Source organism: Thalassophryne amazonica, chromosome 13 (genome assembly GCF_902500255.1).
Source record: "Thalassophryne amazonica chromosome 13, fThaAma1.1, whole genome shotgun sequence".
NCBI classification, from domain to species: Eukaryota; Metazoa; Chordata; class Actinopteri; order Batrachoidiformes; family Batrachoididae; genus Thalassophryne; species Thalassophryne amazonica.
The window spans coordinates 54,511,521-54,538,217 of record NC_047115.1 but is presented as its reverse complement, the minus strand read 5'-3'; the positions used below and the strand labels follow the sequence as shown (position 1 = coordinate 54,538,217).

Below are 26,697 nucleotides of genomic sequence, written 5' to 3'. Positions count from 1 at the left end.
ATAGTGTTGTGTGGGCCGCTGAAGAGGAGGTACTGCTGGCCCACCACCACAAGATGGCGCCCTGCTTGAAGTGCGGGCTTCAAGCACGAGAGGGCGTTGGAGCGACCGGGGAGTGACAGCTGTCACTCATCATCCTACCAGCTGTCACTCATCCACTACTCATCACCACCACCATAAAGGCCGGACTGCAACTCCACCTCCCCGCCCGAGAAAATCAGCTACCATTCAGGTCATTTCTCTGCTAAGCTTAACTGTGACTAATAGTCTGAGTCTCATTTGCAGCCGTTTTCCTGTGACGGTGTCCTTATCTGTCGGTATTGGCGTTTGGTGTGGACTGCGACGGCTTCGCCTCACACCCCAAACCAGATAAGTGGTTTCACAGGAGCTGTACGAGTGTGTGATTGGAGGTGGAGGTGTTCCCTCCTAACTGTATACAGACTGTGGGATTACTGAGTGTGCGAACTCACACTCATCAGGACTGTCTCTGTTCTCTGCCAGCAGTACCGGGTCTGACTGCTGCAGACAGCGGCCACCTGGGGCGCAGGGCTTGGCGGCTCCGGTGTCTCAGGACTCCGTTGGTGGTGGAAGCTGTGTGGAATCCGGCTCTTCTCTCGCCAGGCGTCTTCTATCTTCGAGCCTGCCCCACAAGTCACCTGGTGTATAATTGACATTCACCATATTGTTATTGTCTGTACGTCGTTGTGCGATTCACAACATTAAATTGTTACTTTTGGCTTATCCATTGTCTGTTCATTAACGCCCCCTGTTGTGGGTCTGTGTCACGACACTTTCACAACAGGATTTCTCGGCCAGCGTCATGGATCCCGAGGGGCGTCAACCATCGCTTGAACAGCCAATGGAAGAGCGAGGTGCACAGGCGCCAGCAGGAGGCGTGTTGGGGTAGCTGCAGCACATCTTAACCTGCCTTTACCGCTCGGGTTGGACTTAGTTACCGAGCAGACGCATAGTCTCAATCGTAGGATGGAGGCTCTCACCGCCCAGGTGGAAGCGCATGCTCAGGGCGCTGCTGCAGCACCTCCTCCTGCTGACCGCGTGCCAGAGACAGACATTCCGCTGGTCGTTCAACGAACCCCCCCACCTTCCCCTGAAGCATACATAAGCCCTCCGGAGCCGTACGGAGGCTGTGTGGAGACGTGCACGGACTTCTTGATGCAGTGCTCGCTTGTCTTTTCACAGCGTCCCGTCATGTACGCGTCAGACGCTAGCCGGGTGGCTTACGTTATAAATTTGCTTCGAGGAGAGGCACGCGCCTGGGCTACGGCGCTCTGGGAGCAGAATTCACGGCTCCTAACGGTTTACACTGAGTTTGTGAGGGAGTTCCGACAGGTGTTCGACCACCCTCATAGAGGCGAGACCGCTTCAAGCGTGCTGCTGTCGATACGGCAGGGGCGTCGGAGCGCAGCGAAGTATGCAGTCGACTTCCGCATCGCGGCAGCGCGAGCCGGCTGGAATGCTGTTGCGCTCCGCGCCGCCTTTGTAAACGGACTGTCTCTGGTCCTTAAGGAGCACCTGGTGGCGAAGGACGAGCCGCGGGATTTAGATGGGCTTATCGACCTGGTTATACGGTTAGACAACCGATTAAACAGAACACCGACGGGAGCGAGACGAAGGGTGTGGTCAGGCACAAGCCGTCCCTCTTCCTCCCGGGTCCGAAAGGGAGCCGACTTCCCCACGCTCCACTGCCAGGGCTCTCCACGTGACGACAGCTCCCCCTGCTGACGTTGCTATGGAAACAAGCAGGGCCAAAAAGCGATCAGATCAGAGACAAAGGAGGCTGATCCGTGAGAGTGTTTTCTCTGCAGCTCTACCGAGCCACACACAGAGAGAATGACCTCAACGGTCAAAACAGCAGCACTCGTCCTTAGAGACTGGGCAAAGGGTGGGTCACAACACCCACGTGGGGAGACCCCGACGATCTGCACGTATCCCAGTCACGATCCTGAGTGGGGATCTAACCCTTCACGCCCCAGCACTGGTGGACACAGGGTCGGAGGGGAATCTGCTGGATAGCAGATGGGCAAAGGAGGTTGGGCTCCCTCTAGTGGCCTTACCGTCACCATTGTCGGTGCGGGCACTAGATGGCACCCTTCTTCCACTAATCACACACCAGACACAGCCAGTGACATTGGTGGTGTCTGGGAATCACAGGGAGGAGATTGTGTTTTATGTAACACCTTCAACCTCCCGAGTGATTTTGGGTTTTCCATGGGTACTAAAACACAATCCCCGGATTGATTGGCCATCTGGGGTTGTGGTTCAGTGGAGCGAAACCTGCCACCGGGAGTGTTTAGGATCCTCGGTTCCACCCGGTGTGACAGCTAAGGAGGAGGTTTTAGTCCTCCCCAATCTGGCGGCGGTGCCAGCCGAGTACCACGACCTTGTTGACGTCTTCAGCAAGGATCTGGCACTCACGCTGCCCCCACACTGTCCGTACGATTGTGCCATTGATTTGATACCGGGCGCTGAGTACCCGTCCAGCCACGTCCGGAACGCGAATCAGTGGAGACCTACATCCAGGACTTGTTAGCTGCCGGGTTGATCCGGAACTCCACCTCCCCGATGGGTGCTGGTTTTTTTTTTGTGGGCAAGAAGGACGGCGGACTCCGTCCATGCATTGATTACAGAGGGCTGAACGAGATCACGGTTCGCAACCGATACCCGTTACCTCTGTTGGATTCAGTGTTCACGCTCCTGCATGGAGCCCTAATTTTCACGAAATTTGATCTTAGGAATGCTTATCACCTGGTTCGGATCCGGGAGGGAGACGAGTGGAAGACGGCATTTAACACCCCGTTAGGTCACTTGAGTACCTGGTCATGCCGTTCGGCCTCACCAATGCTCCCGCGACGTTCCAAGCATTGGTTAATGACGTCTTGCGGGACTTCCTGCATCGGTTTGTCTTCGTATATCTAGACGATATACTCATCTTTTCTCCGGATCCTGAGACCCATGTCAAGCATGTACGTCAGGTCCTACAGCGGTTGTTGGAGAACCGGCTGTTTGTGAAGGGCGAGAAGTGTGAGTTTCACCGCACTTCTTTGTCTTTCCTGGGGTTCATAATCTCCTCCAACTCCGTCGCCCCTGATCCGGCCAAGGTTGCGGCGGTGAGAGATTGGCCCCAACCAACGAACCGTAGGAAACTACAAACAGTTCCTCGGTTTTTGCAAATTTCTACCGGAGGTTCATCAGGGCTACAGTCAGGTAGTTAGCCCCCTGACAGCCTGACCTCCACAAAAGTCCCCTTCACCTGGTCGGATCGGTGCAAAGCCGCGTTTAGGGAATTGAACCGCCGGTTCTCTCGACTGCACCGGTTCTGGTGCAGCCGATCCCAAGCGCCAGTTCATAGTTGAAGTGGACGCCTCTGACTCAGGGATAGGAGCCGTGCTATCCCAGAGCGGGGGAGTCCAACAAGGTTCTCTATCCATGTGCCTACTTTTCCCGCAAGGTTGAACCCAGCTGAACGGAAACTATGACGTCGGCAATCGGGAACTTCTTGCGGTGAAGGAGGCTCTTGAGGAGTGAGACACCTGTTGGAGGGAGCATCGTACCATTTATGGTTTTCACGGACCATCGGAACCTGGAGTACATCCGGACCGCGAAGCGTCTGAACCCCAGCAAGCCCGCTGGTCGCTGTTCTTCGGGGTTTTGACTTCCGATCACCTACCGCCCCGGGACAAAAAACCAACGATCTGACGCCCTGTCCCGGGTGCATGAAGAGGAGGTCAAGCCCGAGCCGTCAGGCCCCCCTGACACCATCATCCCTGAGTCCACTGTCGTGGCCACACTACCTGGGACGTGGAGAAGACCCGTCCGGGAGGCCCTGACACGGAGCCCGGACCCTGGGACAGGTCTGAAGGACAAGTTGTACGTCCACCAGAGGCCCAGGCTGCGGTCCTTGACTTCTGTCACGGTTCCAAGCTCTCCTGTCATCCAGGGGTGCGAAGGACCGTGGCAGTGGTCGGCAGCGCTTCTGGTGGGTGTCTATGGAAGCCGACGCCGGGAGTATGTCCAGGGCCTGCACCACCTGTGCCAGGGGCAAAGCGACCACCACAAGGCCCAAGGCCTCCTCCAGCCTCTGCCCGTGCCATCGTCGCCCCTGGTCTCATATTGGCCTGGACTTTGTCACAGGCCTCCCGCCGTCCCGGGCATGACTTCATCCTCACGATAGTGGACCGGTTCTCCAAGGCGGCCCACTTCGTGGCCCCTCCCGAAGCTCCCGACGGCCCAGGAGGACTGCAACCTCCTGGTCCACCATGTCGTGCGTCTGCATGGGATTCCATCAGACATTGTCTCAGATCGTGGTCCTCAGTTCTTCTCCCAGGTCTGGAGGAGTTTCTGCAGTGAACTGGGCCGCACCGTCAGTCTCTCGTCTGGTACCCCCCCCAGACGAACGGGCAGGCAGAGCGGACGAACCAGGAACTGGAGCAGGCCCTCCGCTGCGTGACCTCCGCGCACCCGACGGCCTGGAGTGACCATCTGGCCTGGATCGAGTACGCTCATAATAGCCAAGTCTCATCTGCCACCGGCCTCTCCCCATTTGAGGTGTGTTTGGGGTACCAGCCCCCATTGTTTTCGCTAGTTGAGGGAGAGGTCGGGGTGCCCTCGGTCCAGGCCCATCTGAGGAAGTGCCGTCGGGTGTGGCGTACCGCCCGCTCTTCCCTGCTCAGAGCCCGGACGAGGGCTAAGGCCCATGCAGACCGCCGGCGTTCCCCGGCCCCTGCATACCAGCCCGGGGCAGGAGGTCTGGCTATCCACTAAGGACATCCCCCTGCAGGTGGAATCCCACAAGCTAAAGGACAGGTACATCGTACCATTTCCCATACTCAAAGTCCTCAGTCCGGCCGCAGTGAAGCTGAAGCTGCCAGCTTCACTGCGGATACACCCCGTTTTTCATGTGTCAAGACTCAAGCCCTGCCATACCTCACCACTGTGTGCCCGGGACCAGCGCCGCCTCCTGCCCGGATCATCGACGGGGAGCCCGCATGGACGGTACGCCCGCATGGACGGTACGCAGGCTCCTGGACGTCCGTCGAAAGGGCCGGAGGTTCCAGTATCTGGTGGACTGGGAGGGTTTATGGCCCCGAAGAGTACTCCTGGGTGAAGAGGAGCTTCATCCTGGACTCGGCCCTCCTGGCCGACTTCTACACCCGTCACCCGGACAAGCCTGGTCGGGCGCCAGGAGGCGCCCGTTGAGGGGGGGGGTCCTGTTGTGTGGGCCGCTGAAGAGGAGGTACTGCTGGCCCACCACCACAAGATGGCGCCCTGCTTGAAGTGCGGGCTTCAAGCACGAGAGGGCGTTGGAGCGACCGGGAGTGACAGCTGTCACTCATCATCCCTACCAGCTGTCACTCATCCACTACTCATCACCACCACCATAAAGGCCGGACTGCAACTCCACCTCCCCGCCGAGAAATCAGCTACCATTCAGGTCATTTCTCTGCTAAGCTTAACTGTGACTAATAGTCTGATCTCATTTGCAGCCGTTTTCCTGTGACGGTGTCCTTATCTGTGGTATTGGCGTTTGGGTGGGACTGCGACGGCTTCGCCTCACACCCAAACCAGATAAGTGTTTCACAGGAGCTGTACGAGTGTGTGATTGGAGGTGGAGGTTTTTCCCTCCCTAACTGTATACAGACTGTGGATTACTGAGTGTGCAAACTCACACTCATCAGGACTGTCTCTGTTCTCTGCCAGCAGTACCGGGTCTGACTGCTGAAGACAGCGGCCACCTGGGGCGCAGGGCTTGGCGGCTCCGGTGTTCTTCAGCTCCGTTGGTGGTGGAAGCTGTGTGGGATCCGGCTCTTCTCTCGCCAGGCGTCTTCTATCATCGAGCCTGCCCACACGTCACCTGGTGTATAATTGACATTCCACCATATTGTTATTGTCTGTACGTCGTTGTGCGATTCACAACATTAAATTGTTACTTTTGTCTTATCCATTGTCCGTTCATTAACGCCCCCCTGTTGTGGGTCGGTGTCACGACACTTTCACAACATATAGGCCGACACAATGGCTTGTCGGTTAGCACTATTGCCTCAGCAAAATGTTCCGGGGATCAGGGTCTTTTCTTTGTGGAGTTTGCATATTGCCCCTATGCTCACATGGGTTCCCTCCATGTGCTCCAGCTTCCTCCCACTTTCAAAGACATGCAAGTTAGGTAAATTGGAAAATTAACATTTTTGCGTATGATTTTGTTTTGCCTATATGTGGCCCTCCGATAGACTGGCGCCCTGTCCATGGTGTACCCTGCCTCTTGCCTTATGACTGACTGGTATAGGCTCTATTTCCCGTGACCCTTGGATAGAGTAAGCGGGTATAGAAATGAATAATCATATTTTTTTTGTCCTAATTTTTAAGTTCTTGGCCTGTTAATTGGTAACATTCTATGTAACATCCCAGCAACGCTCTAGACAATGAACACTCCAAAAATACTTTTATGCAATGTTCAGGCAGTGTTCAATTGCTGACTGTGAAATTGCATTTTAGCAATGTTTGGTGCATATTTGCATTTTAAGAAGGATAAAATAGTTGTTTTTCAAACAGCCATTAGGAAAGAATACCCTAATACACAGACTGTATATTTGGAATGTGCATATTTTATTGTGACAAAAATATGATTACATATACAGATACAGTATGATAATCAGAGTGCTGCTTTGCATAAATCATTCTGTCGATGCTTGATAAGTTTCATATACAGGAAGTATATACGCTGTGTTGAAATGTGAATATGCTAATCATGACATTGAATTGTAAACACTGTATGTTCTTCAAAGTTCAACAGTTTTGGGTCTCTTGTTTCATAGGTGTGTGATTGTTTTATCTGTAGTTGTTTACGTGAGGACCAGCCAACAAAACTGTCAGTAATATTTCCATAATGCATCGATTCAGTAGTACCTGATTTTAAGTTGCTGAGAAGAGTGTTTTGCTTTGTTTGAGGGCAAAACTTGTGTAATATAAAATACACACTGTATAAATAGTAAACTGTTATGTTTCTATTACTTCTTTTGTCTCTGCATGGACAGGTGTTTGTGACAGAGGTGAACTCCCACAGGGAGAACATCATCGAACTGGATAAGACAGGCACACATTTGAAGTACTTCAGCCAGAAACAGGACGTGGTTTTGATCAAGAACCTTCTCCTCAGTGTACAAGGCCGCTGGGAGAAGCTGGTGCAGCGGTCTGTTGAACGAGGACGTGTGTTGGATGATGCCAGGAAGAGGGCAAAGCAGGTATTGTGCACATTTATGTTGTATAATAAAGTAAAATGAATTAAGTTGGTATTGTTTTGGCATTCTTAGAAGTTTGTGCCTATTAGTATTGGCCTATTGTGACGTTTAGGTTTGAAATTCAAATTTTCTAAACCAGTGTTTACCAATCCTGGTCTTCAGGACCTAAAATGCTGTGCATTTTTAATTTCTCTCTGCTATAAGTGCACATAGTGAGCCAAATCAGGTATGTTCCATTATTCACCCAACTGTTGATTGGCTTTACACACCCAACCAAGCTGATCTGGTCTGAGTAGGAGGAATACTTACAGTACTTTGTAACCCAAGGGCAAGGATTTGTTGTGAAAGTGTAGTGACACGGAGCCACAACAGGGGGCGCAAATGAACGGTCAATAGATGAGCCAAAAGGTAACAATTTAATGTTGTGAAACGTGCACAACGAACATACAGACAATCTCAGAATATAATTACAGTCAAATTACAAAGGTGACGTGTGGGCAGGCTCGAGGATAGAAGACGTCTGTCCTGAGAAGAGCCGGAACCACACGATTTCCACCCCCACAGAACCCGGTGAATACTGGAGCCGCCAAGTCCCGAATTCCCAGGTGATCACCGTCCCCGACTGTCGGATCTGGTACTGCTGGCGAAGAACAAAGACAGTCAAGTGTGGGTGTGTGTACACCCAGTAACAACAGCGGTGGGAATGCCACCTCCACCTCTCACTCAATATGTTGCAGAGTACCGCAGTGATTCCTCAGGGGAAAAGAGTGCCGTCCTGCACTCACTCAGCCTCCACAGAAAAAGGAACCGGTACTCCTGCAAACACTCACAATATACAGATATATTGCAAAAGACACAAACGGCTGAGGATATTACCTCTAATGAAGTATGATATCTCGGCGATGAGGTGGAGATGACGTCTGGTCTTTATGGAGTGCGATGATGAAGAATGTGTGACAGCTGTCAGGAATTAATGAGTGACAGCTGTCACTCCCGGCTGTGTCCGTGGCGGCAGCGCCCTCTCGTGCCTGAAGCCCGCACTTCAGGCAGGGCGCCCTTTGGTGGTGGGCCAGCAGTACATCCTCTTCTGGCGGCCCACACAACAGGACCCCCCCCTCAACGGGCGCCTCCTGGCGCCCGACCAGGCTTGTCCGGGTGTCTGCGGTAGAAATCGGCCAGGAGGGCCGGGTCCAGGATGAAGCTCCTCTTCACCCAGGAGCGTTCTTCGGGTCCATACCCTTCCCAGTCCACCAAATACTGGAACCCCCGGCCCATTCGACGGACGTCCAGGAGCCGGCGCACTGTCCAAGCCGGCTCCCCGTCAATGATCCGGGCAGGAGGCGGCGCCGGACCGGGAGCACAGAGGGGTGAGGTGTGGTGAGGCTTGAGTCTGGACACATGAAAAACCGGGTGGATCCGCAGTGAAGCTGGGAGTCGGAGCTTCACTGCGGCAGGACTGAGGATTTTGAGGATCTTGAAAGGTCCAATGTACCGGTCCTTCAACTTGGGGGAGTCCACTTGGAGGGGGATGTCCTTCGTGGACAGCCACACCTCCTGCCCGGGCTGGTAAGCAGGGGCCCGGGGATCGCCGGCGGTCTGCATGGGTCTTCGCCCTCATCCGAGCCTTCAACAAGGCAGAACGGGCGGAGCGCCACACCCGACGGCACTTCCGCAGGTGGGCCTGGACCAAGGGCACACCGACCTCTCCCTCCACCACGGGGAACAACGGGGGCTGATACCCCAAACACACCTCAAATGGGGAGAGGCCGGTGGCGGAAGACACCTGGCTGTTATGCGCATACTCGATCCAGGCCGATGGTTACTCCAGGCCGTCGGGTGCGCGGATGTGACGCAGCGGAGGGTCTGTTCCAGTTCCTGGTTGGCCCGCTCTGCCTGTCCGTTCGTCTGTGGATGGTACCCGGACGAGAGGCTCACGGTGGCCCCCAGTTCCCTGCAGAAGCTCCTCCAGACATGTGAGGAGAACTGGGGACCGCGATCTGAGACGATGTCGGTGGGTATCCCATGCAGACGGACAACATGGTGGACCAGGAGGTCTGCTGTCTCCTGGGCTGTTGGGAGCTTTGGGAGGGCCACGAAGTGGGCCGCCTTGGAGAATCGGTCCACTATCGTGAAGATGGTGGTGTTGCCCTGGGACGGCGGGAGGCCCGTGACGAAATCCAGGCCGATGTGGGACCAGGGGCGATGAGGCACAGGAAGCGGTTGGAGTAGTCCTTGGGCCTTCCTGTGGTCAGCCTTGCCCCTGGCACAGGTGGTGCAGGCCTGGATATACTCCCGGACGTCGGCCTCCATAGACGCCCACCAGAAGCGCTGCCGGACAACTGCCACGGTCCTTTGCACCCCTGGATGACAGGAGAGCTTGGAACCGTGACAGAAGTCCAAGACTGCAGCTCTGGCCTCTGGTGGGACGTATAAACGGTTCTTCGGACCTGTACCTGGGTCCGGGCTCCGTGCCAGGGCCTCCCGGACGATCTTCTCCACGTCCCAGGTGAGGGTGGCCACGATAGTGGACTCTGGCAGGATGGGCTCCGGTGGATCCGACAGTGCAGTTTTGACCTCCTCTTCGTGTACCCGGGACAAGGCATCCGACTTCTGGTTCTTGGTCCTGGGGCGATAGGTGATCCGGAAGTCAAAACGCCCGAAGAACAGTGACCAGCGGGCTTGCCTGGGGTTCAGCCGCTTGGCGGTCCTGATATACTCCAGGTTCCGATGGTCAGTGAAAACCGTGAACGGCACAGACGCTCCCTCCAACAGGTGTCTCCACTCCTCAAGAGCCTCTTTCACCGCAAGGAGTTCTCGATTGCCGACGTCATAGTTCCGTTCAGCCGGGGTCAACCTGCGTGAAAAGTAGATACACGGGTGAAGAACCTTATCGGTCTCTCCGCTCTGGGACAGCACGGCTCCTATCCCTGAGTCAGAGGCGTCCACTTCAACCACGAACTGGCGGCTAGGGTCGGGCTGCACCAAAACTGGTGCAGTAGAGAACCGTCGTTTCAACTCCTTGAACGCGGCTTCGCACCGATCCGACCAGGTGAAGGGGACTTTTGGAGAGGTCAGGGCTGTCAGGGGGCTAACTACCTGACTGTAGCCCTTAATGAACCTCCTATAGAAATTAGCGAAGCCGAGGAACTGTTGCAGCTTCCTACGGCTTGTTGGTTGGGGCCAATCTCTCACCGCCGCAACCTTGGCCGGATCAGGGGCGACGGAGTTAGAGGAGATGATAAACCCCAGGAAGGACAAAGACGTGCGGTGAAACTCGCACTTCTCGCCCTTCACAAACAGTTGGTTCTCTAATAACCGCTGCAGGACCTGACGTACATGCTGGACATGGGTCTCAGGATCCGGAGAAAAGATGAGAATATCGTCCAGATATACGAAGACGAATCGGTGCAGGAAGTCCCGCAAGATGTCGTTAACCAAGGCTTGGAAAGTCGCGGGGGCGTTGGTGAGGCCGAACGGCATGACCAGGTACTCAAAGTGACCTAACGGGGTGTTAAATGCCGTCTTCCATTCGTCTCCCTTCCGGATCCGAACCAGGTGATACGCATTTCTAAGATCCAGCTTAGTAAAGATTTTGGCTCCATGCAGGGGGGTGAACACGGAATCCAACAATGGCAACGGGTATCGATTGCGAACCGTAATCTCATTCAGCCCCCTGTAATCAATGCATGGACGGAGTCCGCCATCTTTCTTGCCCACAAAAAAGAAACCTGCCCCCATCGGGGAGGTGGAGTTCCGGATCAGCCCGGCAGCTAATGAGTCCCGGATGTAGGTCTCCATTGATTCGCGCTCAGGTCGTGAGAGGTTGTACAGCCTGCTGGACGGGAACTCAGCGCCTGGAACCAAATCAATGGCACAATCGTACGGACGGTGCGGGGGAAGGGTGAGTGCCAGATCCTTGCTGAAGACGTCAGCAAGATCGTGGTACTCAACCGGCACTGCCGTCAGAGTGGGAGGGACTTTGACCTCCTCCTTAGCCTGTAAACCGGGAGGAACCGAGGATCCTAAACACACCCGATGGCAGGTTTCGCTCCACTGAACCACCACCCCAGACGGCCAATCAATCCGGGGATTGTGCTTCAACATCCATGGGAAGCCCAAAATCACGCGGGAGGTAGAAGGAGTTACAAAAAACTCAATCTCCTCCCGATGGTTTCCAGACACCACCAGAGTTACTGGTTGTGTCTTGTGTGTGAGTAAAGGGAGGAGGGTGCCATCTAGTGCCCGGACCTGTAATGGCGAAGGAAGTGCCACCAGAGGGAGCCCTACCTCCCTTGCCCATCTGCTGTCTAGCAGATTCCCTTCTGACCCCGTGTCCACCAGTGCTGGGGCTTGAAGGGTTAAATCCCCGCTCAGGATTATGACTGGGAGTCGTGTGGCAATCTGTGTGTGTCTCAATTGAATGTTTTGACCCCCCCTTAGCCCAGTCTCTAAGGGCGAGTGTTGTCGTTTTGGCCCTTTGGGGCAGTTTTTCTGTATGTGCTCCTTTGAGCTGCAGAGAAAACACTCCCCGCGGATCAGCCTCCTCATTTTGGCCCTGTGCGTTTCCCTAACAACGTCAGCAGGGGGAGCTGTTACCCCACGGAGCGCTGTGGTTGTGGAGCGTGGGGAGGGCGGCGCCTTTTCGAACCCGGAAGGGAGAGGGGCGGCGCGTATCCGGTCACGTCCTTCGCCTCGCTCCCGACGGCGTTCCTCCAACCAATTGTCTAACTGTATAACGAGATCGATAAGCCCATCTAAATCCCGCGGTTCCTCCTTAGCTACCAGCTGCTCCTTCAGAACCAACGACAGTCCGTTTATGAAGGCGGCGCGGAGCGCAACGTTATTCCAGCCGGACCTCGCAGCCGCGATGCTGAAGTTGACTGCATAAGCGGCTGCGCTCTCGCATCCCTGTCTCATTGACAGCAGCACGGTTGAAGCGGTCTCTCCTCTGTTAGGGTGATCAAACACTGTTCTGAACTCCCCCACAAACCCAGTGTATGCTGATAACAACCGTGAGTTCTGTTCCCAGAGCGCCGTAGCCCAGGCGCGTGCTTTACCCCGAAGCAGAGCAATCACATAAGCTATTTTACTAGCATCTGACGCGTACATGACGGGACGTTGTGCGAAGACGAGCGAACATTGCATGAGAAAGTCCGCGCACGTCTCCACACAACCTCCGTACGGCTCAGGAGGGCTTATGTATGCTTCAGGGGATGGTGCGAGGGGTTGTTGAACCACCACTGGAACGTTCATATTCTGCACAGGGTCGGCAGGAGGACAAGCTGCAGCAGCGCCCTGAGCGCTCGCTGCCATCTGTGCGGAGAGAGCCTCCACCCTGCGGTCATTTGGTCCATCCGAGCTGTAAAGGCGGTGAGAATGTGCTATAGCTCACCAATCACGCCTCCTGCAGACGCCTGCGCTCCCTGCTCTCCCATTGGTCGTTCAACAGCCGGGTGACACCCCTCGGAGTCCATGACGCTGGCCGAGATATCCTGTTGTGAAAGTGTAGTGACACGGACCCACAACAGGGGGCGCAAATGAACGGTCAAAAGGTAACAATTTAATGTTGTGAAACGTGCACAACGAACATACAGACAATCTCAGAATATAATTACAGTCAAATTACAAAGGTGACATGTGGGCAGGCTCGAGGATAGAAGACGTCTGTCCTGAGAAGAGCTGGAACCACATGATTTCCGCCCCCACAGAACCCGGTGAATACTGGAGCCGCCAAGTCCCGAATTCCCAGGTGATCACCGTCCCCGACTGTCGGATCTGGTACTGCTGGCGAAGAACAAAGACAGTCAAGTGTGGGTGTGTGTACACCCAGTAACAACAGCGGTGGGAATGCCACCTCCACCTCTCACTCAATATGTTGCAGAGTACCGCAGTGATTCCTCAGGGGAAAAGAGTGCCGTCCTGCACTCACTCAGCCTCCACAGAAAAAGGAACCGGTACTCCTGCAAACACTCACAATATACAGATATATTGCAAAAGACACAAACGGCTGAGGATATTACCTCTAATGAAGTATGATATCTCGGCGATGAGGTGGAGATGACGTCTGGTCTTTATGGAGTGCGATGATGAAGAATGTGTGACAGCTGTCAGGAATTAATGAGTGACAGCTGTCACTCCCGGCTGTGTCCGTGGCGGCAGCGCCCTCTCGTGCCTGAAGCCCGCACTTCAGGCAGGGCGCCCTTTGGTGGTGGGCCAGCAGTACATCCTCTTCTGGCGGCCCACACAACAGGATTGGGAAATACTGGTCTAATCATTAAATAAAATAATAAATAAATAAATAAATAATAATTAATAAATAAATAAATAAAAGTTGACTTGATAAATTAAGTCAACTTGTGCCTTTTTGACTCTTACCTCTGTGTTAACTCCTTTATCCACCATTAGTTCCATGAAACTTGGAATAAGCTGATGGAATGGTTGGACGAATCTGAGACGACTCTCGATTCAGAAGTGGAAATTGCCAATGATCCTGACAAAATCAAGATACAGCTTGTGCAGCACAAGGTGACTAAGTATTGCCTTAACAGTTGTATTCTCAAGTCACAATGACAATACCTGAGTTTTTTTCTGCCGAACAAGCAAAATATGTATAGGTTGTATAGGTCTGCCAAAATTATCACGATAACGTGTTAATGTAAATTCCTTTAACACCACTAATTTTTTTTTTTTCTGCACCGCCTGAGACCCGTGGCCTGTCCCATAGTTTGGGACATCAGGAAATGCTCAATCTAGGCATTTTTTGATTGATTTTTATCAGCTCAAATAAAACCAAGTCACCAAATAAGTTCATGTGTGCTGTGTTGCTCTAAACCTGGTGTCAGTTCTTAACAGTGCATCAGTCTTATTCTGTTACATAAGCATGGATCAGTCACAGGCTCAGAGCTCCCATGGTGAAAGTTAAAAACAATCACACATTATTTCAAATATACAACAATTCTGTTTCTGATGAACGGTGAGTGTGATATTACCTTCCCCCCAGCCAATCAGGTTGTGATTTCCACAATAAATAAGTGAGTTTTCTTGCCCTTGTAGTAATAGTAATATTGAGAATGAATTAATTTTTAACAATTAAAACATCCTTTGGTCACTGTTAATCTGAGTGTCCTCATTTTAATACAACAGTTCTGTATTAGTGCAATTGAAAAGATATTTAAACAATTTTTTTAATAACTAAATGATAACAAACATTAACATGCAGCTTGGATTTAAGATAAAAAAAATGTGTGATTATTTTGGAATTAATTACAAGTTAACTATGGACAGTCATGCAATTAATCACAATTAAATATTTTAATTGATTGACAGCTCTAATATATTTTTCATGAAATGAATGTGAGACTGCTGTTTAATGAATCACATGTATGGTACCACAATTACAACCTTTTTTTTTTTTTGGAGTTGCACTAAACAAAGCACATTAGTGTATTTGTTTACAGTATATACTACCCAGTTTACTGTTGTTTTTACAGTGTTGTGCGAGGAGATTGTGCTAATCCCATCATAATCCTGGGCTGGACCAAATGTATCGGGGTGACCCTGCTTTTGGATACTTTTAATCTGTAAATTCTCTTGAGTTTTGACCCCATTTTTGTTTCCTTACACAATATTGTCTATGTAATCGCAAAGCTCATACAATGATATTGTCTAGCATGTCAGCAGTAGTTAAATGAACTGTCTAACCATATGCATCTCAAGATATAGAAGTCCAGCAATCCAATGAACTTCATAATTCCAGTCTTATTTTCTAAATGTTCTATAAAGTAAGACTCAAACAGGACACTAGATGAGAACAGTTTAATAATGCAGTTTCTCTATGTGGATGTGTTCAGGAGTTCCAGAAAGCTCTGGGTAGCAAACATTCTGTGTATGACACTACCACTCGAACAGGCCGAGCCCTGAAAGAAAAGACGTGTCTTCAGGATGATAATCAGAAGCTGGATGACATGCTGAGTGAACTCAGAGACAAATGGGACACAGTCTGTGGCAAGTCAGTGGAAAGGTAAGAAAACATTTTCTCTTTAACCATACGGATGACTTGCCTATTGAGGATGGAGTTTAGCAGCACTTTGACAGATGTCTTCGTTCAGGTTTGTACTTTTCCTGCAGACAGAACAAGCTGGAGGAAGCCCTTTTGTTCTCTGGCCAGTTTACCGATGCTCTGCAAGCCCTTATTGACTGGCTGTATAGAGTGGAACCTCAGCTCGCTGAAGACCAACCAGTGCATGGAGACATAGACCTGGTTCTCAACCTGATTGACAACCACAAGGTAGACAAAATGCCACCAGGCCACAAATGACATAGATTCAAAGTTCCCGCATTTGTCCACTTTTTTGTATCTCTTACCTTAAAGCCAACTTCAAAGATGAGAGCAACACATTTTCATGACCACATTAATTGCGCTCTTGCCTTTCATCGCTCACTGTCTTTTATCATAATAGAAAGCAAAGGACGCTTAAGCCACACCAAAGTTGGACAGTAAATTCTATCAGCACAAAAGGTAGCATTATAATCCCTTTTCTCTCACACTCCCTGTTCTTTGAGGCTCAGGATGTCTGAAAATCCAACAGTATTATGTTTGCTCATCATTTCAAATGTTATCATTAATAACAAGGCCAGAAAAGCAACCAAACATTTTGTTTTCAGTACCTCAACAATCACGACTGCAAACCTGGTAAACAGAAGCTGAATTTGTTGAAATTTGGATATTTTAACATTCTAATAACCATTAATATGGTCTAATTTGGTCAACTTGCCATACGGTGCCTCCAGAAAGTATTCACAGCACTTCACTTTTCCCACATTGTGTTGCCATACAGCCTTATTCCAAAATGGAGTAAATTCATTTTTCCCTCAAAATTCTACTCACAACATCCCATAATGACAGCATGAAAAAGTTTTGTTGAAATTTTTGCTAATGTATTCAAAATAAAAAACTAAGAAAACACATGTACGTAATTCTTCACACCCTTTGCTCAGTACTTTGTTAATGCACTTTTGGCAGCAATTACAGCTTCAAGTCTTCTTGAATATGATGCCACAAGCTTGATGCACCTATCTTTGGGCAGTTTTGTCCATTCCTCTTTGCAGCACCTTTCCAGCTCCATCAGGTTGGATGGGGAGCGTCGGTGCACAGCCATTTTCAGATCTCTCCGGAGATGTTCAATCAGATTCAGGTCTGGGCTGTGGTTTGGGGCACTCAATAACATTCAGAGTTGTCCATTCCTTTGATATCTTGGCTGTGTGCTTAGGGTCATTGTCCTGCTGAAAGATGAACCATCGCCCCAGTCTGAGGTCAAGAGCACTCTGGACCAGGTTTTCATCCAGGATGTCTCTGTACATTGTTGCATTCATCTTTCCCTCAGCCCTGACTAGTCTCCCAGTTCCTGCTGTTGAAAAACATCCCCACAACATGATGCTGCCCCCACCGTGCTTCACTGTAAGGATGGTGCCTTGTTTCCTTCAAGCATGATGCCTGGCATTCATGCCAAAAAGTTCAATCTTTGTCTCATCAGACCAGAAGATTTTGTTTCTTATGGTCTGAGACTCCTTCAGGTGCCTTTTGGCAAACTCCAGGTGGGCTGCCATGTGCCTTTTACTCAGGAGTGGCTTCTGTCTGGCCACTTTGCCATACAGGCCTGATTGGTGGATTGCTGCAGAGTTGGTTGTCCTTCTGGAAGGCTCTCCTCTCCTCACAGAGGAATGCTGGAGCTCTGACAGAGTGACCATCGGGTTCTTGGTCACTTTCTTGGCTAAGGCCCTTCTCCCCCGATCGCTCAGTTTAGACAGGCGGCCAGGTCTATAAAGGGTCCTGGTGGATCTAAATGTCTTCCATTTATGGATGATGAAGGCCACTGTGATCATTGGGACCGTCAAAATGTCAGACATGTTTCATGTCCAGTCATGTACAATCAACTGCATTTACCCCAGGTGGACTCCAGTGACACTGTAGAAACATCTCAAGGATGATCAGTGGAAACAGGAGGGACCTGAGCTCAATTTTGAGCTTCATGGCAAAGGCTGTGAATACTTATGTACACGTGGTTTTAGTTTTCTGTTTTTATTTTCAAAAATTTCAACAAATCTTTTTTCATGCAGTCATTATGGGGTATTGTGAGTAGAATTTTGAGGAAAAAACATACATAGTAATGTGTTTATAAAGGTATATGTCTACACACACACGTGCAAGATTGAAATTTTGCATCTGCATGAAGAGCTGGCATTGAGGTAGTGTGGGTAATATTACATCCAGTGTGCAGTAGTGTAGGTGGGTAGTTACATTTAGTGTCTCAGTATGACCCTGTGCTTTCCCATTCTCTGTAGGTTTTCCAAAAGGAGTTGGGAAAGAAGACAGTAAGCATTCAGGCCCTAAAACGTTCAGCCAAGGAGCTGATTGAAAACAGTCATGATGACTCCTCCTGGGTCAAAGCCCAGATGCAGGAGCTGAGTACCCGCTGGGAGACTGTGTGCAACCTCTCTGTGTCCAAGCAAACCCGGCTGGAGCAGGCTCTCTGTCAGGTAAGGCCCGTGCTATCCTTAGGCAGATATGTAACATAAAGGTATACAGCATGTGTGATTGATTGGTTTCATCCGGCTTTAGGCTGAAGAGTTCCACTCTGTTGTTCATATCCTCCTGGAATGGCTGGCTGAGGCTGAGCAGGGTTTACGTTTCCATGGTAGCCTGCCAGATGATGAGGAGGCCTTACGCAGGCTCATCGAACAACACAAGGCAATTTAGATATATATTCTTTTTGGAATGTTGATTGTACTATAATGCTTTATTGCCTTCCATTCCTAAATCTCAGATTGCATACATTGTGATTTTATAAGTGATATCTTCTCACTGGAAATAGCTCTGGATAACTCCAATTTCAGGTAATTTCTTGAGTGGAGATCCTTTATATCCAGATGTAAATATAAATGTAATTCCCTTTGTAGGATTTCATGAAAAAACTGGAGGAAAAGAGAATGGCTCTGATGAAAGCAACCAGTATGGGTGAAGAAATCCTGAGCATCTGCCATCCCGACTCCATAACTACCATCAAACACTGGAACACCATAATTAAAGCTCGATTTGAAGAGGTCTGTTTACATATTCATGTGCATACATACCACTTTACTCTATGCTCTCCACAATTGTTGGAGAGTGGACACAAGATTTTTAACCAAATTCACTGAATTAGGGCTGCAACATAAACAATCACACCTCCTTTCAGTGTACCTGTGTGTTCATTTCTACTTACAAGCTGTTAATTGCAGCTTTATTCACTGGAAATACAAATATAAAATGGTATTTACATACGTACATCCAAAAAATGGGCTTGTCTTATATTCAGGATCTCAACATTTACATGTCTTTTCCATCCACAACAGTAAGTGGCACCAAATACTCATGAAACAAGTGTGTCCATCTGAACTGTTATATGGCTATTTTTGACATGCAATTTTTGACAAAGCAACTCCTATACTTAACAGTGCAATTCTATTTCAACGATAGACCCACATTATTCTATTTTTACTCCTCAAAGTGCATGAGCAGAGATTTGATCTTAATAAAGAGAGCAGCAGAATTACATCACACTGTGCGTCCACCTCTTCCTCTCCCTTGGACAATTCTACATCAGGAACTGGTGGTTCATACACACTTGTTTTTGGCCATCAAAACAATGAAAGATTTTTGAAACATTTTCTAAAATCTCCAGTTGGCTTCCCTCGTAATTTCATGGACATCGCCAGTCTTATTTCATCACACAGTTGGTGAGCATGTGCAGAAAGTTCCTCCTATGGAGAATTGATTGACTGACAATTGATTGACTGATTATCTGAATAGCCACGATGGACCTTTACTGCATTACTTCATTATACAATCTCACCTGTTTTTTTCTGTCCATGTGCTGAAAGCATTTTTTAATATGTATTTTTCAATAAAATTCTCTTTAAAAGGAGAGGGGGTCACCTTATAATCAGATCATGTTATATTCTGGCCAATAAGGTAGTTTTTCTCTCTCAACTAATTTACACTCATTTGCTACAATAGCAAATATTATGCCCCCTCTGAGTTGGTAGCCATGGCCTTTATACAATATGAACATAAGTGGTCCTCATCTTACTCATATCAGATCTGTGGGAAACCTACTGGAAACACATGTGCACAAATACATTTTCAAACTCGAGACCTCATCTGAAAAGGATTTGAGAAATATTGGACAGAAATGATCTCAGTTATACAAAATTAATGGGCCTGTGAAGCCTTCCAGTGTGCACCTTTGTCAAACACTGGCTTACACAAACCTTTGTGTTTCCAGGTGTGATTGTACAATACGTGTTCTTTGTGTAATGTTGCTGTACCAGGTGCAGGCTTGGGCCAGGCAGCACCAACAGCGACTGGCGGTGGCCCTCAGTGATCTGTTGGCCACTCAGGAGCTGCTGGAGAATCTGCTGACCTGGTTGCAGTGGGCTGAAACCAATGTCAGCGATAAGGACAAAGAGCCCTTCCCACAGGAGATTGAAGAGGTCAAAAACCTCATAGCAGAACACCAGGTACAGTAAGACAGCAGAAAAAAAATTCTTTCCAACCTAATTTCCCCCCCCCAAAAAATTGTTTTTGCTGGAAATCATAAAGTTTATGTTCCGCCACTGCATACAGAAAACACGGGGTGTTATATTGTCATATGTGGCTGTGTCTGTCTGTGTGCATGTGGATATTTTTTTGCACACAATAACTCAGTAGGAATGCATTGTATATAATTGATACTTTTGTTATAGGTGCCTCCTGGGGACGAGTTGACCTTTTTATATTTTCGGATTACGTGGTTAATGAGTATGAATTGTTTTTTCTTTTGAATAAAATAACCCAGTAGCACACAGTAGTAGCTTGACACTTACATCATAGGTTCCTCATGGAGAACAGATAAACTAATCATTTAAGGTTGTTTTCTGCCTATATTTTCTGTATTAATAAGGATGAAGTCATTTACCACCTTTGAATATAACAAATTATTCATAATACATTGTATATATTTGATACTTACCTTATGACCCCCTTGCTGAGTATGAAGATGAGCTTGCTTGGTGCATATGTAAAGCATATCACTGAGGATGTTAATATTATTTTCTTTGTCTTGAATGCGATGGCTCATTAAGAATAACTGGGAGACACTTGATACTTAGAACAATGTACACCCCCCCATCCCACTTACATTTTATGGTTATTTAATACATGTTTGCATATTAGTCAGGATGATATAAAAAAGTGATTTTATGTTTTTTTTTTTTTCTCTTTAATTTTGGTCAGGAATGTGCTATGATTGAGAATGGGTATACACGTGTATATTAAAGTGACACTAATAGTATAATTTTTACAACTAACTATGTTGTTGTGAGCCTTGCAACTGCTCCCAGATGTTCAGGGTCCCCCCCCCCCCCCCCCCCCAGATCTGGGATTTAGCATTTTTTTTTTATATATGAGATGTCCTTCCTGGAGCAACTCCAGTTTTAATTTCAATTTCAATTTATTTTCATTTATATAGCACCAAATCACAACAAGGTTGCCTCAAGGCGCTTCACAAAAGGTCTAACCTTACCAACCCACAGAGCAACAGTGGTATGGAAAAACTCCCTCTGATGGAGGAAAGCTCAAGCAGACCAGACTCAAAGGGGTGACCCTCTGCTTGGGCCATGCTACAGACACAAATTACAAAACAATTCACAAAACGAACATACTCTGTTTTACCATGAGAAACACACACAGCCCCTGGGCTTTCAAAGAGATCCCCCGTCCAACCCCTTCCAAAGAGGTCCACCCTCCAAGTAATGACAGGATCAGGCTTAAACAGAGCAGACTGGCTTGGCTGCTGTTAATTATGTGCTAATGTGCATAAGTAAAGAAAATTCAAGAATGTTTCGAGGGATATTAAGCAGTTCAACTGCCTGTTGTTCTGTGAGCAATTTTTACTTTTAACACCTAAATAGGACCAACTTTGGGCGGACGTTTTTGTCTCCTTGTATTGTGGTTTACATCTCATTATAATAACTGAATACCTAATGAGCTGGGATGGCACGACACCGCTTTTGCATGTCTGATATTATACTGAAACTGGAACCTTTATTATCTGCTGACAGCGATACCAAACAAATACCTTTTCCCCTTTTGTCTTAAAATATGGTATTTGTAAATACAAATTTTTGGGTTAGGGTGCAATAGAAGACTCAGATCATATTTATTTAAAAAAAAATCCAGTATCAAAGTCAGTAATTTTGGATCTGTCTGATACTGATCCAAAGTGCCTGCTTGATGCCAGCTTACGTCTGAGTACATTAAAGAAACTGAAAGCTTGCTTATTGCTTTGCCCTGCAGGCATTCATGGAGGAAATGACCAGGAAGCAGCCAGATGTTGACAAAATCACAAAGACACACAAAAGGAAAGCTGCAGTGGAACCCCAGATTCAGTCTCACATCCCGGTGTTCAACAAAGGAAGAGCTGGAAGTACGTGTCTGCAAAACAGCCTTTATAAAGCGTGACCTGAGCCATCTGGCCCAGTGCTGAGTCACTGCAGGATGATGTGACATCCTCAGCATGTTCATTATAACACCTGCAGTGATGTCACACCACATCCATGACACTTTTTTTTTTCCTTTGTACATAACAAATGCAGAGGAGGATTTAGTGGAAAAAAAAGTCACTATGAATGGTTTTGTTTTTATTTACAGGAAAAAGTTCACCTACACAAACGATGTACACATCAGCAACACAAGCTCCCATTGAAACCAAGAACCCTCGGGTGAACCTACTGGTCAGCAAGTGGCAGCAGGTGTGGCTGTTGGCTTTGGAGAGGAGGAGGAAACTGAATGATGCCTTGGATAGGTTGGAGGAGGTAAAGTCGCACATATTTTACACAGATTACTCACGGAATCCTTCTTTTTTCACACATCTGTAAATTTTTAAAACTCTATTTTTAACTTTTTGTTTCATTGTACAGCTGAAGGAATTTGCCAACTTTGACTTTGATGTGTGGCGGAAGCGCTACATGCGCTGGATGAACCACAAAAAGTCTCGTGTCATGGACTTTTTCCGGCGCATAGACAAAGATCAAGATGGCAAAGTGACCCGACAGGAGTTCATAGAGGGCATTCTCTCCTCCAGTAAGCAACCTACACATACACCGGAAACAATGCCACCTCATGCTGCAATAGTCTTGTTTTTTATATGGCAAAGCGGCAATAGCAGGATATTATGTTCACTGGTATGTGTGTGTATGTGAGTGTCTGTGGACAGCGTAACACAAAATTGGCTGGATGGATTTCCTTCAGACTATTATTTGGAATATTACTTGGATTTAGAGGGCTGCATTGGGGGCAAGAGTGGGCGGCAAAAAAAAAAACAATGCGGGATCTTCAGTGACAGGATGATTCAGTCAACAAAGGAGAATAGTGTAAAAGTATGCAGTGTCCACACGCTAATTTCATCTTAAATAGAACGTCTTTCCTTTAACAGAAGCAGAAACACAGGAGTGGATAGTTACATATACAGACACAGACATGCTGCAGTGAGTTACTGTAGCAACACTGCATGCCCATGTATGGCACACATATGAAACACTTTAAATTAAAACAACGAAATAGGAGTGCTTTGTTGTTTTAGTGCATCAAAAGACATACAGGCCAGGGAAAAGAAACAAACAACCCCATGAATCTCTTTATTAATAGCCTAAATGATGTGTTTTCTTCTGCAGGAGGGGTGAAGACACAAAATCAAAGCATTTCTATTTACTGTTTGGGCATAAATTCTCAGAGTTTCTGCTGGTGCGGGCAGGACTGGACATACACATTACGGGAATGGGCGGGGGTGTAACAAACACCAGCGGGCGGTAATGGTCCGAAATTCAGCGGGACCACAACACAGAAATTAGTCCCACTCAGAGCTCTACTTGGATTGATTACATTTCAGAGTAGTTTGGCCACAGGTCAAGATCAAGGAAATGGCCCTAAAAACAGTTTATTGTTTTTTTTTTTTGTATAGCTCAACAACCAAGAACCCTAGATGGATCAAACTTGGTGGGAAAAGTACCTGGATAGATATCTAGAGGTGATTAGATTTTGGGAGTAGTTTGATCAATGGTCAGGAAAAACATGATCTGAAAAACACCCTCTTTTTATATATCTCAAAAATCATGAAGCTTGGATAGACTTTCAAAAGTAAAATAAAAATATTTGTGATTGATTGGTATGAATGACTTCAAAATGAAGTCACACAGAAGTCATATGATGAAGTCATACATAGTTAAAAACAATTTAGATACAGACTTACGTATGTATATTTACTTGTCCATTTATATTGTGGTGTGTAGAGAGCACATTAGTCCTCTGATGCCTTTCATTTAAAAAATAAATTAATGAATCTTCATAGAATTCCCCACCAGTCGGCTGGAAATGAGCGCAGTGGCAGACATATTCGACAGAGATGGTGATGGCTACATCGACTATTACGAGTTTGTAGCTGCTCTTCATCCCAACAAAGATGCTTACAAACCACTAACAGATGCTGATAAAATTGAGGATGAGGTAATGGGAAGCTGGTTTCGAAATGATAAATGTCACAATTGAGGTACGTGTTGTTACAGTTGAGTAAAATGCTCTCTCTGTTTGAAGGTTACGCGTCAGGTGGCAAAATGCAAATGTCCAAAACGATTTCAAGTGGAGCAAATTGGTGCCAACAAATACCGGGTAAGATGAAGTTCATCTGTTTGAATCAGTCACGTTTCATAATAAACTGGCTTTAATTAATATGGTTAGTGGAATTGTGGAAATAAAGTAGCTCAGTTCCACACGGAGAAAAGAAACGTTTTTTTTTCTGAGTGATAAAAGGTAAGTCCTGAATGTGTTGGAAAAAGTCCACTTAATACCTAAAAGTCTAACCTCTGTATATTTTGTTTTTCACATTAACAGTTCTACCTTGGAAATCAGGTACACAAGTGACCTTTTCAACCTTCTTTTCTGTGCCTTATCAAATCTTATCTGCTTTTTAAACATTTATTTGCAATATTTGTGTAACATTTTCTACCCAGATTACTGGGTAATGTTTACAGGCTGGAACTCAGAAGTAGGTTTAAATAAATAAATAATTAATATTAAATAAATAAATAATCTGTGGCAGCAAAATTACTATTGGCAGAGGTGTTTAGGAATTCAGATGTAATTTGTTTCAAAAGTGTAGTTTATCTTTAAAAGAACAGAGAAACAAGAAAAGTGTGCAAGTTTAGGTTAATTTATTGTAATATACAGTACTGTGCAAAAAATCCCACAAACATCCATCCATCCATTTTCTTCCGCTTTATCCGGAGTCGGGTCATGGGGGCAGCAGCTCAAGCAAAGCCGCCCAGACCTCCCGATCCCACAAACAAACAACAAATAAACAAAAAATGTATGAAGCAAAAATGCTGCAGAAACAATGAAAAGTCTCAAATAAACAAAGAATAGAGAAAAATTTACCTCATGTGAATACCGTTTACCTTTAAAGGGGTTATGGCAAACCAAATCAGTTTTTATCTCATTTTTGCAGTTAAATATGGATAGGATTCATGTTAAACATGTTAAAGGCCTGTAGCTTGTTTTAGACTTCTGTAACATATGTTATGGGGAAATTCCTTCATGAATTCCCACTTGCACAGAGTTGTTTTGTACTCTGTGTGACATGTCTACATGGACTGAACCATCTCCCTCAAAGAGATAAGGGGCGGGGTGAGCAGCAGTTCCTTTCCTTTTGAAGCAAACCTATGAAAACGGGTTGTTTTTTAGGTCCACCACCTCAGTGTTAAAAGCAGTACTTTTTTGGCCGGCAAACCAAAACATCACTTATAAAGACAACTTTTTTGAAGAAAAAACCTCATGTTGATCATTTCATGAGGCATTGATTATTGTTGTGTTTATCTGTGTGGGATCAAACATGCATTGGACTGTAAATCCACAAAGTAATCAAGTATTTTTTTTATAAATCTGAAAAGATGTTATTTTACATTATATTAATAAACTGTACAAAATCTTTGACATTTGATTGTTTAAATGAATATTTGGATATTTCAAATTTGTTATTATGCTGAAGTATGTGTTGATGTTTACAGGAAATTGTCTGATGTATATTGTAATTAAGACCAAAATTTTGAACAGGTGTCGCCAACCAAACCGTCCTCCCTAAAAATCTGTCCCCCCTGCCTTCACTGTGTATGTGTCATTTTGGAGCGTCAGCATCGTCATTTCTAAGCGTCAGCTGCAATCCACCGATTATCGCCTCATTTCGCCTGCCAGTCATATATAGCTCAGCAACAGATATGTGAAGCTTTTGTACAACAATTATTTCCACATAAATTCAGCATGATTTCTTAATAAAAGACTGTAGACTGATCAAAGTGCAGTAGCAGCACAGCAGAAGTGAAGTGCAACTATGCATACATCATTTTGGTGCGTCGGTAGCGAAATGAGGCAATTATTGCTTAAAACGGCCTAGTTTCTACTTAAAACTGACTTTAGAATGATTTAAAAAGTTTTACTTTGCCATCTGATGGTTAATAATCACATTATTTGTCTTGATTGCTTTGGGTGTAAAGAGTCAGACTCAGATGTGCTGCTGTGGTCCCAACTGATGCATGCGCAGTGAAGGCAGGGCAGACCAATTTTTAAGGGGGACCGTTCAGTCTGAAAAACCGGCTCAAGAAACAAAAAAAAAAAAACAAAACAAAACATTGCTTGGAACAAAGATGAAACCAGAAACTTCCGGGACAGAAACGTTCATAAGAAATAATGGTAACCAGTTAAAATGTTTTTTTTTTTCTTTTATTATAAACCAAAACATTTTCTACTTATAATAACCGTGCTGACTTCATTTTCTGTCCTCCTCTGAACATCACGCGCGTCTCTGAATGACAGAGAGAAATTTATCAACAACAGGCGATTCAAGTAACATGGTGTGGTCTGCAGGAACTTTATTACAAAATTGAAAATCAAGGATGTTTTATTTATTTGTATTGAATGATGTAACATGCAGTCGGTCTGCTCTGTGTCAGCCTGATCCTGTTAGATCTCAGAAGCTAAGCAGAGCAGGATCTGGTTAGTACTTGAATGGGAGACCTCTTTGGAACATCAGCGGCTGTGTGTGTTTCTCCAGGTAAAACTGGATTTGCGTCAAGAAGGGCATCCAGCATAAAACTTGTGCCAATTACCAATGCGGATCTGGTTGTATCCGCTGTGGCAACCCTGAACAAAACCGGGAATAGCCGAATGAACAACAACATTGAATGACTATCACAGCGCACTTGCAGTATCTTTGCAGCCCACTAGGGATTTGACACCTACATTTTGGGAATCACTGCTACACAGTAAAATATCTTTAGACTGTATTGGTGGATTTTTTAATAACATCTGAAAAATCTATACTGG

At 47.0% G+C, this 26,697-nt stretch overlaps 1 protein-coding gene across 1 annotated transcript in view; it reads left to right on the top strand.

The window, feature by feature from the left end:
* Window positions 1–26,697, top strand: part of dst (dystonin) — a 318,051-nt gene that overhangs the window by 269,422 nt on the left and 21,932 nt on the right. Inside the window, exons 79-92 of the mRNA XM_034185302.1 lie at window positions 7,047–7,253; window positions 13,656–13,775; window positions 15,101–15,270; window positions 15,378–15,537; window positions 17,592–17,786; window positions 17,869–17,997; window positions 18,207–18,350; window positions 19,620–19,808; window positions 21,625–21,754; window positions 21,979–22,142; window positions 22,248–22,410; window positions 23,675–23,829; window positions 23,917–23,991; window positions 24,214–24,231. Coding sequence (XP_034041193.1) covers window positions 7,047–7,253; window positions 13,656–13,775; window positions 15,101–15,270; window positions 15,378–15,537; window positions 17,592–17,786; window positions 17,869–17,997; window positions 18,207–18,350; window positions 19,620–19,808; window positions 21,625–21,754; window positions 21,979–22,142; window positions 22,248–22,410; window positions 23,675–23,829; window positions 23,917–23,991; window positions 24,214–24,231 — 2,019 coding nt within the window. The remainder of the gene's footprint in view (window positions 1–7,046; window positions 7,254–13,655; window positions 13,776–15,100; window positions 15,271–15,377; window positions 15,538–17,591; window positions 17,787–17,868; window positions 17,998–18,206; window positions 18,351–19,619; window positions 19,809–21,624; window positions 21,755–21,978; window positions 22,143–22,247; window positions 22,411–23,674; window positions 23,830–23,916; window positions 23,992–24,213; window positions 24,232–26,697) is intronic.